The sequence below is a fragment of the Vidua macroura genome, chromosome 3 (assembly GCF_024509145.1).
Source record: "Vidua macroura isolate BioBank_ID:100142 chromosome 3, ASM2450914v1, whole genome shotgun sequence".
Lineage (NCBI taxonomy): Eukaryota > Metazoa > Chordata > Aves > Passeriformes > Viduidae > Vidua > Vidua macroura.
In genome coordinates this window covers 46,438,256-46,453,183 of record NC_071573.1, presented here as the reverse complement: position 1 = coordinate 46,453,183, position 14,928 = coordinate 46,438,256, and the positions used below count along the sequence as shown (strand labels likewise).

The window sequence follows — 14,928 nt, the reverse complement described above, 5'->3', positions numbered from 1 at the left end:
TTCAGCTGCTGTCTAGTGTCTAGGTAAATCCATTGTCACCTTGCTGCTCCTATGTTGGAAAAATGGGAGCAGCAGCCCAGAATTAGAGGGTAAGGAAGTGAAACAGCTGGGATTCCTTTCTAGGTAATGAAGCATTGACAAAGTGGTTGGAAAAGGGGTACAAGTCCTTAGGTTCTGAAGGCAACTTCTGTCAGATGTGAAAGAAAGGTATACCTTCAAGAAAGATATGTCACCTAGGCAAGTGGACCACCACCAAGAAAGGTATCCAGAACCTGAGGAAATTAGCCATGCTGGAGGTGGATGAAATGGCTGGCCAACTCCAGTAACATGAAGAAAATCTTTTCTCCTTCATCATCTCAGCTGTGTAAAAACTGGTCCAGCAGCACAGAGATCCAGCTCCCCATCTGTATGGACCAGTATTAGGAGTAAACTTTCCTCTGCTCAAAAGAGAGGACACAGTGAGTACACACCACCCTGTGGTTTGACCTGAGTGACCACAAAGACAAGATGAGGAAATAAGCTGGAAAATCCGCCTCAGTTCTAGAGGCACAAATATGTGAGTTGCAAGGAAAAACAATCACAAATGGGGTTCTTCCAGGAAAATTGCTAGTCCAGTTTCCTGTGGGAAGTTCCCCAGAGCAGAACGGCTGATCTTATTCTTAATTGAAGGGACTTCTGATTCATACTTACAAGAAGTGAGTAGTCAAAACTATTGCTAGGACTACAAGGACCTTGTCCACAGAAAGATGGATGAAAGGGACAATTGGACTTTTCTGGACTTTACTGGACTATGTGGATCCAATGGTCTGGCTCATCAGACCACAGTAGTAAAAGGCTCTAGTATACACCAACGTACAGCTGTAATACCTTCAATTCCCATTTGTATTTCTGGAGTGATAGGGAGATCCCAACAACTTACTATTCTGGAGGTCGAAGTGAGCCTGACTAGGAATGAGTGGCAAAAGCACTCCACTGTGATTGAGGTGAGGAGAGTGAGTATGCAATGAGTACAGTAAATCCTGTGCAAGTAAGACCAATGCAAATTTGATGACTAAATGCATTGAAATTACCACTTTCTCCTTCTCTTGTTAAAGAAATCAGTGCCCTCTAATTTTTAATGCTGTTTCCATAGTGTCCATTTTTTTCAGAAGTCGTCCTGAGAGGTAGGACTAGTAATTCAATGTAAGCAGCAACAGGATAATCATATTCCTCTGATTAAGTCTTCAGTTGCATATGCTATCTGACCTTTTGGGGACAAATACTTAATGTGAGTGCTTAGTATCAAACAAATATCCTCACGGAGGAACTAAACTGAGCACTCAGCAGCTGGAATACCTGACTGGCTTGGAGCAGGACTTGAAAAAGGAAAAGTAATAAAAAAGCCTTTGCAGAATTTCAAATCATTATCCCCATCATTCTATTCATCCTCCTAATTACTTCTTCCTTCTCAAAATAAAGCAAAAAATTGACATTTAAAACCTACTGAAGGTTTATCTGAGTACACTTAGGATGTGTTTTTAATATAAATATTTACGGCTGTTTGAGGCCACTGTATTCCTTGGCTCCTTGGACAGCAACAGACAGCTTTCAGGTAGCTTATCACTTAGTATTCCAATTTATCATAATTTCACCTTAATTCTTGGGCTTTCTGGCTACATGCAAAGAGAAAAAAATTATTTCTATTTTATTTGTAAATTTTAATAGGAAAGTTGCCAAAAATCCTTTAATTTAGAGATAATCTCCTGACTACACCTTTCGTACAATTTTTGTAGCATTCCGTTTGCTACTTAGAAATATTAGCTATTTACACTAACCCATCCAACAAGTATTGAAAACAAGTAAACTGAGACACTTTGCTGTAATTCACAGAAATTACTATTACTACATAGAACATCGCTTGAAATTCTCAGATATATAATAGGGACTGAAGTAGAAACACCAAAGAAACCCTAGCACACATTTGGAAATGTCACTATTTGATTGAGATAAGTTTTAATCAATTTGCACACAGATTTCTTTTGAAATTGAAACATATACTTAGAAAATGTTTGTGTTAGTTTTTTTTTTTTTTTTTTTCTGATGTGAATGAGGCTTGGGCTGCAATTAGCATCCACTAAAATATACAACACACTAAGGATGGAATTACAGATATGGTTGAAACTATCACTGTAGGTGTGACATTTTAAGCACCATTTCCATATCACTCCATTTTGATATGCCTGTTCACTTTAACATCATAGAGTATTATCTCTTATTTTCCTTCAAGATGTGTATTAGAACTGACTTCTCAGTATATAAAACTGAGTTAACACTGCTCATATTGCTCCCTACATTGAGTTACCTCTGCAGTCTATGTTACATCTAAAATTTGAATGCAAATTCTTTATATTTGAGGACAAACATTTGTGCACAAATAATTAATTTCCCCACAGCAATATGAAAAATCAATCTATATTTAAGCAAATTAACTGTGAGCAAGAAATTATAAGGAAAAAATGTCCTTATATAATTCATTTAATGCTTGAAAATCATACTGATTATCAAGTACTGATGTGCAATTAATTACTTTAATAGAACTGAAGGTGTATTACTTGAATAATTTCCCTTGATGAAGCTTTGTTTTGTGGCTCACTCCAACCACCACAAGAACCCTAGGTTGTTTCCACTAGACAAACTCCATTTGTTATATTTATCCAGTTCACACTGTCAAAGTGAGAATTTATTCACTACTTCTCAGCTTAGAAGTCTCTGTAATGAAAGCAATTCTTTTGAAAAGTGTCTAAAGTGTGTTTTCTTACTCTGCAAGTTTCTTTTCTTCAAAGAAATTGAAAATTAGCTTCACTAGTGGCATAAAACTGAGCCAACATAGTTACTACTTGAGCTGAAGAGAAAAAAATTTACCATTACCCTCAGTGGAAGATGTTTCTCTGTCTCAAAAACTGAAGACAATCCTACAATGTTATAATAAGCATAGCTTTGCCATCAGCCAGGGTAAACATGAAAATTCTTGTACCTTGCATTCTGAATTTAAGAAACAACACACTTCATTTCCTTTCAGGTAAAAAGCTCTTCAGAGTAATCCCTCCTGAAAACAATAATTCTGGATGGCTCTTAAGGCTATATTTTCAAAATAATTTACCAACTAGATGTAGTCAAATGCGTAAAAAAGGCCAAATTTTTATATCACCAGAGATACACAAGAAAAGTTCTTATCCTTACACTGAAACCTGTTGTAGAGCTAAGCAGTTATCCTGAAAACCAAGGCAGACACTCAGGTGCTTTTATGAGTACATTAGTCCTGTTGTATGAAAGTATACAACACCTCCCTTGAGATCACAAATTTGCAAGTACATTGCTAATTCACAGAAAAAGACACTTTAATATTATTTCCCTTATTTCATAAATACATTAAAAGAGAAAAAAAAATGTCAGGGAGATTAAAGGAATTCCTTTCACTATGTGTTATTCAGTTTCATCTTACTACATTACTGCCATTTTCTCTGTAAAGAAAATACATTCAGGGTCTTCTAAATTTTGGTTCAAATTTAATAAATCCCTTGGATCAAATACTGGGGGTTCCTCACCTTGGTAGTTTTATAAAAAGCAGAAAAAACATTTTGAGATATGAAATGGGAACCAGGATGCCTTACCTCCACTAGGTTTTACATTGGACAAGATATCTTTAATCTACTTGATTCTGCACTTAAGTAGATCTACAAGTCTTCACTCTCCTACCTGCTCAGAGACAAAAGGATGAAGCCAAGAGTTCAAGAAGTATCTTAAAGTGATTTAATTTGTACCCAGCTTCAACTGAGAGCACATCCCTTCAGTAGAATAAAGATTTTGGAACAAAATCACAAGAATTATAGTAATTTGACAGAAGTACACACGAACTGGAGTAATTTCTTCTAAAACTTTTGTAAGTACACTTCACAGGCTAGAACAGCTCAGAAGTGAATGACTTGAGCTTATCCTTTGAACAGCATGAAACTGCTTACAGCAAGGTTCAGCTACTAATTTGCTCATTAATTTGACATGAAGATAGATATAATCAAACACACTTGCATTAACCTTGTGTGCTCTATGCTGGAAAATGGCTTATCAAGAAATACATGTGTTAGAGTGAGATGTCTGCCCCAGTGAGCATGCAGCTTTACAGCAGCCAGCTTTCTACTGCATTAATTCACTGCACCTCCAGTCCACCATGAGATCTCTGGTAACACTCTGGAGTTACAGAGGCAGTTAAAAGCTGCTTTACAGGCCAGACTGCAGCTTCATCTGAGAGAGAATAATTTTATGTATGAAGTAAAGACAGTATGCACTCCACCCCCATCAGAGAGATTGTCTGGATTATAGAATCAGTCTATCGGGAAAGTCTTTACCCAATTTAATTGGAATGACACATTTAGCTTTGCCCTCATGGGAACCAGTTCTTTTAAAAATGGTTTAAGAACACATTTAGATGAAGCAGTCTTTCTGAAGCAAGATTTTGATGTTACTAAGTTCTGAATTTAAAAACAACCAACCATTAAAAAAAACACCAAAAAACCAAAACAAACCACCAAAACAGCAAATCTGATTTCTATTTATGCAAGTAATACTACATTTTCCACGAAAAGACTATGAATGCTTCAGTCAAAAATAAGCCACATCAGTGGCTTAATAATAAACTAAATAATAGTAATTTTTATAATAATAATAAACTAAAAATAAACTTCTGCCATATAATATTTAATGCATTGTGGAGTATGAGGAGAGCTGTCTGTATAGTACTGAACGTGGTTTTTACTGCTGTTTTTTCTCTTTATAGCAAAATTCTTCATAGGAATAAAACAACAGAATCTAAAGATGAATAACCAAGCTTTCTCAGTTGTAATTATAAATTGGACAAAATGAAAAGATAACCTGACCATCAGTATGTCTTAAAAAAACTCAAAATCGACTGTATAACAATTGATGGTTGTCATAAATACCAGGTCCACAGAATATGGATAATTCTGTCATACTGATACAATTAGCAAAAATTAATATTTAACTGCAGTTACTGTTTAATAAATATTATAAACATCTACCTGTGTATGTGACATGACACAAATATTTTTGAGTAGAGTAGAAATGGTGTGGAAAAGCCTAAGCCACTATTTAAACAATGTACTTACCTACAGGAGTCTCAGCAAGCTCTAACTTGAGTCACTACTTACTATAAAGATGTAATAATCACAGATTAAAATTCTGTAATTTCTGGCTGAAATAAAATGAGACCAGTACTATAGTAATGTTATTGGCCATATTTCAGAGGACACCTGAGGGTGTCTCTGGTCATGTGCAGCTCAAACTATTATGAAACCAAGGAGACCTATTATAGCCCAAGCTTTCAGAGAGGCCTCAAATATTTTCCAAGGTGAACAAACAATTCTACATACATTTTACGACCACTAACTCTCACATAACACTGGTGTTAGAGATTACATTGAAGAAAAACATACATAAATATGTCCCAGAGAGGGGAGTTATATCAGATGCCCAAACAAATATGTATGGTATACACAGACACATTAGGAAGGGCCTTAACAACACATTAAGCAGATAATTGTGCTTTATTTCCTAAGATCTAGAAAATGTTGGTTTTGTTCTGTAGCAGCTGTTCTCCATCACTAAATATAAATACATTTGCAGCTACACACAACATCACATATTATTTATCAGTATTAAGTATCTTACTGTCATGCAGTTAAAGATTACAGTGTCTATACTGGAAAAGACAGGGTGGGTTACAGAATGGAGTTATAACATTAGACAGCAGGGCTCAAAACTGAAAGGCAATAATCATACATTTATATTACATGATTCTGTGATCAAATTTAAAGAGATAAAAGTCATGGTGGTAACATGAAATTTGGTAGGACAATTCAGGAGTGACCAGATTTTACATGACCATGTATTTCACCTTTTTTTTTGGTTTTTTGAGCCGTGCAAGTTGAAGGGTCATGAACACACAGGGTATCAAAACAGACAGGTTAGACTCAGTGGCAACATGAAACATTTGGGATCAAGTGAATAAAAGACAGAATCACATACCCATTTTTCCACATCAACTAGCTGTAGAAAGAAAAAGCAAGAAATCAGTAAATCTCTTTCCTTAAATATAGCATATCAAAGTCTATTTCGAAGTTAACATTTCATATTTTCAGAAATGTATCTAGTATGAAAGAAAATATGTTCTATTCTCTAGCTTCTAGTAATGAAGATATTCTCCTGGTATCTCCTCTTTAAAATGCCAATACCTCACTTTCTGTCTTTATTTTGTGGAAAGCACTTCAAATTCTAGAAGTCAAAAAAGTCCATCTAAAATCAGATAACAGGCATCAAAGGAAGACTGATGCTGAATTATTTCCACACTGTATTCAGTACCAACCAGTCAAAAATGCAGAATACAGTATCCTACAAATTGTCTCTCCATTTCTTCTTGAGTAAAGCTCTGCCATTAGTGAACATCATTCACTTGAAAAGGTTTCATTGCTGATATTCATGGTTTGTCATTTTAAAGAGTGCTATAATATTGAAGTTAAAATTAGGGGTACCTGTCAAACCCTGACCCTACAACCTGCAGCATATGAGAATATCTCGCATAACAACCAAGAACAGCACATAAATATGTCATCCATTTCTTCTATGCGGAAAGTGAGAATAACTCCAAAAGCTTAAGGTTTTATATTAATGAAACTGTTTCATGACTCAATAAGGAAACAGATTTTAAATTTCTCTCTCTAAAATGTCTTTGGACTATCTTACAGTCTCAGAAAGGATTGAGAATATCTACTAGAACACAATTCAGCTACTAGAACAGTTAGCATGCTATTAAATACTTAGTTGGCACTAAGAGCAATATATCTGTAGTAGATTGGTCTCTGGACTATGCACAGAAAATGCTGCAGTGGTTTTACTGCATTCACATATTTGACCTTTTGTTAGCAGATGCCGCATAAAAGTTTAATAATTAAGATAGCTTAGTGCAAAGCAGGAGCAATTTTCAAAATCAGCAATATCTGGATGTCAACTTGCATGTGAAATTACTGTAGTAAAAGGCAATGTATTTAGTTCTCAACTGTTAAAATAGCTCCATTCAAAGTAAACTGTCTTGCTTTTAATATACATTTCAGTTAAAGAGCAGCTTTATGTTTTTGTTCACTGGTACACAAAATTCTGATTTGCCCTTATTTATTTTCTTAGCAGTCTTTACTGTGACTTTTGTTATCAACCACAGCTGAGGAAATGCCTCCTCAAAAACAGCTAAATGTATTAAAACAGATACAACATAAGAAATTATTTGATAAGACGTTGGCAAGTCATAAAAGTAAGCAATGATTTAAATCTAAATTCAACTACACTGTCTTAAAAAAAAGGAGTAAGGAATAGCCAATTTAGATTTATGTACAAGTATTTCTTTTATTACCTTGCCTTTGATACATCTTTTGTTTTGTTAAAATTGTACATGCTCTGAAAACAACACTGCAAGCAATTTTCCTGTGTGACAATGCTAGGAAGAGGTGACACATGCTTTATTGCCTTGCTATGACAAGAAATTGCTGTCCCAAAGTCTAAGTGAACAAGGAAGTTTCAAGTGGTATCAGAGAACCCACTCAAAGCTCAACAGCCATTATCAGTTTTACAATTAATTGCCTTATAATTGCTGAATTGTCCATTTACTTTATTTTAATGGACACCAGATAACTTAATGAGTCATGTGCAATATTTTCCAATTATTTATACACTGCACACACTAATTCTGCGTTGGTATATTCATGTTTAAATATAATGTCTCTCAGGACAGCCACTTGAACAGTGCATGTACACTTGTCAAAAAGTACCGTTTGACACCTACATGGGAATGACTATGAATTTATCCAAAGAGATCTGATTCTGAAAGTGTGGTACAGTGCACAGCACAGTAAGATCCTCCATTTCTAATTACAGCTGTATTTTATAGGCCTTCTGCTGTGAGCCTCGTCAGAGCCCTCCTAGGTCCTGCTGTGCTCCCATCTCATCTGTGGAAGAGTCCTTTGAGTGACTCCAGTCAAAAGAAGACATTTCTTTCTCACAGACCACTTGGTCACAAATTCTAAACTTTGTCTTTGCAACATATGGAGATAAAATTTTGTCTGCTTTTGGAACCTATTCTGGAAGACTTGTGACCTGGACATTTAGTATCCCATTTGAGGGAGGAAAAAGGCATAAGCATGCTAGAATATTATATCTACTCATCTGGAAATTTCTAGGAACACAGATTAGGTAAAGCTAAAAATAAATAAGATTACTTATATCCAAGAGTAATTGTCCTAATGTAGACAAAATAAATGTAATAAATAATATTTATTTTATTTTATTATATTAAGTAATAAATAAATGTAATGTTTCACAGCACACCTAAATACAGGTTCTGTTTCACACTGACACCTCCATCTTTTGTCTATCTTCAAGACTAGAAGCCACAGGAACCTTTTTCCCATGGATTTCCCAGCACCCACCCAAATTCAGGAAAGACTAAGATTCAAAGCTTCTGTTGCTATATATGCATTAGACATTAATCCAAAGGGAGAACTCAAAAAAGAAAAAGAAAGGAAAAAAACCCAAACAGAAAATCCACATACACACCAGAGAGCGAACAAACAAGCAAACAATTTCTAACATTCTCTTCTACCAGACCATATTTTGTTACCTCTCTTTTTCGGAGTTCTTGATGTTCTTTGACTTGAAATTACCTGTTATTACCATAAATAACTCAGGTTTTGCTGAGTTGTTCACCTGTTAGGAGGTGTAGATCTTTCAACTAGTCTAGGAAGGTTTAAAATTCAGGAAGGGCTGGGGACAAGGTAGGCAGGGCCTGGCAGTCACTTCTGAAGTTCCCTCTCACTGTGGCATCTCACAGTATCTGCTTAATTTCAATCACATATTACATTAGACACTGTCCAAAAGAACAGTACAGTCATTTCTTTCATGAAGCACTGTCATCTTTGCCTAGTCAAAAAAAAAATCCAGATCCCTGGAATTCAATAACTTTTTTTCATCCAGCTCATTTTCTCTCCTGACCATTAAGTCACATTTTTTGGAAAAATAAAATGTTTAGGCATGTATGTACTGATTTTTTTCTCTTTTTCTTTACCCGAAGAGTATCTGGATTTAAAACACTTCCTCCAGCAGAGGATGCAGGATCCATATTAAAACATATATATCTCAAAGGCAGTGTGCTACTTAGAAATATTCTTTCCTCATGTACCTGGATACTCAAAGATTTTCTGAGGAAAAAAAAAAAAAAAGAACACGACCCTGTTTCACACTGGATACCAAAATTTAGTGAGTATATTGCCATATGATAATTTTGAGTACAGGGATTATTATCTTACCATGAGGACATCAGAGTTAGCAAAAGACTGAAGGATATATCATATCTGGAATTTATTCAGCAACTGTGAACTACTTATACTACAATAATTATTTCAGAGAAAGCTACTAATTTGAACTCAAAAGAATTATTTCACTGCCTACTGCTAGCAAATAGCCATCAACCTAAGTTAATAAGTAAAAATTATGACACTTGAAACTACAGAGCAGTGGATAATAAAATGGTATGGCAGGAATATATCTGGGCATCTAAAATATACAAGTAGTGCTATAAAAATAAATCCAAGGATTCCAAGTTTTGTTCTAAGAATCAAGCAAAAGATCAAAGACGGCACTTAGAATGATGAAATAATCTCCCTTCTTGAACTAGAAGAGAGCACTATACTGCAGTCTTAGTACTTCCTTTAAAATTTCAGATAGTTCTAGTAAGAACTCTCAATAAAGAACATACAGCCAAAACCTAATAATTTACTGCTATGCTAATCCAGAAACCTCAGAGTGATCTACATTTGCTGACTTCTCTTCAGGGGCACATCAGAGCTCCAATCTTTTCAGTTAAGCTTTCATTTTAAATGCATTTAATCCAAACTGGAAAGCTGTTTTTTCCCAAGCACTGCAGATACCCAGAACTACACTAACCAGACATAAAAGCCAGTTAAAAGAGCAGGAATATTATTCTGCTACCTCTACTTTCTCTTGCCATAAGGAGCCATGAACTAACTGAAGAGGAAAAAAGAGGGATCTCACTGGCATTATGAGGAGTTTTTTTCATTTTTTGAATTTGACAAAAAGCAAGATCATAGAACATGTGCTGAATACAGAGGCACTAATACAGAGGCATTAATTATGAGTGCAAAAGCTACAAAGTAAGCTACTTTAAACTATGAAAACAACCTCCTATTCCTAATTCTGGCTCCTGTATTGTTTTCTTTCATCATCTTGAGCAGCACAGACAAATACTAAGGAATTTTATTTCACAGTGTATAGAAGAATCTCAGCTGACTCTGGGTAATCACATTCTCTACACGTATTTATGAGAACTGCCATGATAATTATAATATATTGCCATGATCCACACATGGGATTGTGACTGAAATCTCAATGAAGAAATGTATAACATTCACTAGTAGATGTTATATCTTCCCTTGCACTTAAACTCGTTTATCTGAACCAAACTCTTATTTTAAAAACTGATTTTTTTTTTTTTTCATTTCTCTGTTGTGGAAACTGCAAATAGCAAAATCTTTTTCTAAAACTTTAATAAAGATAACCAAGGTGAGATTAAGACTTGAACTAGATTCCAAATTTAAATGTATTCTTTATTTCTATTACAATTCTTGATTAGCTTCCTTGACTTCCTGAATCGACACCTTGTCTTCCTGAATTTAATATTTAGCAAGCTAATTAATGATATGCCTTCTCTTCCAGCCCAGGCTTGTCTTCCAGTGTAGACTTTTGTCATCAAGACATTTCAAGAGCTGTGCTTTCATGTCTCTTTGGTTTAACTCCTTCTCTGCATGTAACCTAGATCAGAAAATGTTACTGGGTAAAAACAAAATAACTTCTCTCCCCCCAGCCTCATTTTTAGCTGACCATCACTCTAGAAAAAAAAAACTTTGAGCACATTAGCACTCCAAGGGTCGTGGTAAGGCCAGAAAAAGGTTTGCTGCTATCTACCTCCAAAATAGAAAACTTGTCCAGGATAATAAAAATGTTTTATTTCATCCCAAACACGCTACACACACTAAAGAAGGGCCCATGTGCCAGGCCAGAAGTATTTGTGTGTCACAATTCTGTGATTTGAAATAGATACTGATTTTATTCCTGTCCTTGCTTGACCCTGAGAATAAGCAGAGTGCAAAAACACTGCGCCTGCCATTCTTGATCTTCTCCAGTATGTGCAGTTGATCAAAGCCAAGCTATATACTTTTTGTGCCTTATTTGAAATAGCTTGCTAACAATCACTTCTGATGTTAAATAAGGTGCACTGAGTAGAAAGTGACAGTACGTGTTTCTCTGTAAAAGCTCCATCCCTCTGTTTTTTCCCACTGTTTTACTTCCCGTTCCTATTTGCACTATGGCATCACTAAAATGTGTAGTCAGTATTTTAAGCAGAATAGGACTCTAGCTCATCTTTTCATAAAGTTTTCTACTGGTATCAAATATGTATGTCCATCTACATGATACAAAAACGCACACATCATTAAACACTGAGATCCTCTTTGTCTCCTTCCTCTTCCGTCACTTTCTTTCCTTGCAGTAAGAAGCACTTAGGTCATGTAAACTCAAAAGTCTGGGATGGCAAACCTTGCAGTAAGTACAAGATAACGTTGCTGAATACAGCAACTCTGTCCCTCTTTATGACACACCACCATCTGATAAAGACTTATCCAAAGAATTTCTTAAGAAAATTACTACATTTTGTTATTTCAGTGAGATATGACTGGTACCTGTAGACAATCCTTACGTTAATGAAAAAACTCAAAGTATAGAAATACAAAGCAATAATTTGGCCTTTTTGCTTGAAAGTTTGATTAAGAAAACTTGCAGGTCAGTAATTGGAAACTAAAACAGCTCTGGCTTGTTATATCAAGAAACCTCTGGCTCATTTCTGACTCTTCCTTCCAACATGTGGGGGTTCTGGCAAACCTAAAAACATATTCAGCCTGTCATATTCACAGCTGCTGTTAGCTTTCAAATAGGTTATTAACTAGGCTACTGTAGTGTGAATCAGAGAGCTTAAATTTTCAAGAGCGCATTTAACTGCCAATCTTCATACTTTTTTTTTAAGGAAGTACCTTGGTAATTTGGCTTATTCATTAACATACAGAACACTTACTAAAAGAAATGGGAAGTGTTACCTCTTTCCGCTGGCATGAGAGATGAATTTACTTTTGCCTTCCTCCCATGCTAAGAAAATGACAAAGCTGCCAGCTTTCCATGTTATCTTGCTGCTTACTAATAAAAAGTAATTAATGAATTCAGAGTTCCACAGTTGGAGATAGGTGATTTGAATATTCAAAAATCCACCAGCTACAGTCCCATTCCTATCCCAAAATGGCTTCATTCTGTCTTAGAAGCACATGAAAGCTTTTCAGCTCTGAGGAAACACATTTTCCCTATCCCTTAAACACAGAAGAATAACTATATATGCAAGACACTTCCATGTGATGATTCCCTCACACAGCCCTTCAGATCAGAGGATAAGGGCTTCACTTTAATCCACAGCAAAGACTATCCTACACATGAAATTAGACAGCAGTTTGCTGGTCAGTGGTACAGAAAACAGATTTCACTAAAACAAGGCACCAGGAGGAGTGATTAATCAGCCATGACTGGATGATTAGATGGGAGTTAATAAGCTCATGATGCAATTTAGTAAGAACGTTGCCTTACTGATGGGTATTTTGCAGACAGAATTTTCCTGAAAAATGAAGTTGTCAACTATTGAAGTAGAGGTTGTGAAATTAATTTTTTTCATATTACAGAAACACTTCAGCTTTGAATTCAGCTATGAATTCACACACAACATGTGCAACCAAATCCTTTCATTTTCCTCATAAGGTCTGACATAGATTTATGAGTGCACAAGTCTGAAAAAACTCCTAGCCTTAATTACAATGCTTTACCACAATATTACTAAGACTTTTAAATAAAAGATATTTTTGATGTCTATTTTATCATGTTAAAAAGAAAACATTTATATTGATGCGAAAGAAACAGATACCTGGGGTTTTTTTACCTGTAGAGAACCTGTTGTTCTCTAAATTCAGAGCAAAAATCAGTGTCAGGTTTATATTAGAAAGATAATTAGCTCAATAGTAGTCTATTTATTTGGTTACACCAAGCTGCAGAACAAATGAAACCTTTAGCTAAGCACTTCCTCACAGATTGAAGTCTTCACTTAAACATGAGTGAATGTTATGTGTTTGCATCACTCCCTTTAATAATCACATTCACAATCCCATTTTGGCTCTCTGAATCTGACATCTTGATTACTCCAGTCTTGCTCCCAGTTTGAAGTGATCCAATAAGCCAGAAGAAAAAGAAACTGCTGGAAATGAAAAATCCACCCAGAATTAGGAAGTAAAAGAAAGGAAATTTTCCTTTGGAATGCAGTTAAGACTATAAGAAGGAGATGGTTATGAGACAAAATTTCCTAACTGTTTTAAATGCAAGCAGAATAAGCATGTAAGAAAGAATTTAGAAAATGCTTCCTACTCGACTATATTTAAACCAACAGCTATATTTGTAGCCTTTGAATCCTCAAGAGATTTCCATGTCAAGATACATGGAAAGCCCCTAAACACTATCCTATCCTATCTACAAAGGATTTCAAAGAGAGGCCTGTGGTAAAAGACATTGTGAATAAGATGCTAGGGTGAAAAAAGAGGAGTAATAAGATTAGAGAAAAATGTTTTGGCATGTAACAAAATAATTTTTCTACTTCACTGATAAACTATATCAAGCAAAAATGATAAATTTTAACCATGAAGTTCTACAAATGAGTCTATTTCATTAATCTGTTGATTAAGCTTTTACTTGTGTTAAGGCATTATTTTTCTTTACTCTTTTTACATCAAAACAATAAAATCTTGAAGTCATCTATGAAATTGATCAGAATTTCACTGGGAAAAGTTGGAAAAGTTTGGAATTTCAGAAGAAATCTCAGTAGAAAGTTTATTGCATGTGCTGTTTCTTCTCTCAACTCATGCCATAGCATACATGAGTTGAGAAAGGACCCAGCAAACTGGGTAGGGTCAGACATCTAAGATACAAAAAGGCTGTGCAGTCACAAGATTCAGCAAGTCTGTGTTTTTCCACGCAAAGCTCTCAGTTCCCTAAAAATGTTTTATTTTATACTTTGCAACATCTTGGAATACTCAGAGTCACAAGGAGCACTGGAGTCTCATACTGCTTGCAGTAATACCAAGAAAGCATACAGAAAAAGAACTGTGGTCTTCTGGGCAGAGGCAAATGCTGACTGTCTCATATGTTCCTCCAAAGATCTCCAAACCCACCAAGAAGTTGTTTCTTTAGGACAAAAGTTTTGTATTTCCCTAAGTAAGGTACCTAATAAATAGTGACATATGGCTGAGGAGAGAGAATAAGAACCCCCACCTGAAATTTCTTGGAACAGCCAAAAGATTTAATCAGTTACTGACATTATTAAAATTTGGGCAGATGCACAAGTTCTTTTAAAGAAACCAAGCTATACCCAGTAAATCATTTATATTCTAACAAACACCACCTGGAAATGGAATTTTACAGGAAGACCAAAATGCATTAATACCTAGATAATGAAAATAGTTTGTTGCCAAATGACCTACATATACACTAGACTATGTCAATTTACCACATTAAATAATCACCAGTAAGAAAAACCAGGATTTCCAAATTTGTCACTTTTCTTCTGCTATTTGCATACTGTTATCTTGTGACTCATCCCAATATTTTTTTAAATAGAAACATCTTTCAAAAAAAGTGAGTGTTCTGCATATTTGTCAACAGACTGTCAGCTATCAAAGG

General features: G+C 35.3%; 1 protein-coding gene across 1 annotated transcript in view; it reads right to left on the bottom strand.

Moving 5' to 3' along the window:
- The window catches only part of RYR2 (ryanodine receptor 2), a 386,286-nt gene that overhangs the window by 243,632 nt on the left and 127,726 nt on the right, over positions 1–14,928 (bottom strand). Inside the window, exon 4 of the mRNA XM_053974163.1 lies at positions 6,079–6,099. Within this exon, the coding sequence (XP_053830138.1) occupies positions 6,079–6,099 (21 nt within the window). The remainder of the gene's footprint in view (positions 1–6,078; positions 6,100–14,928) is intronic.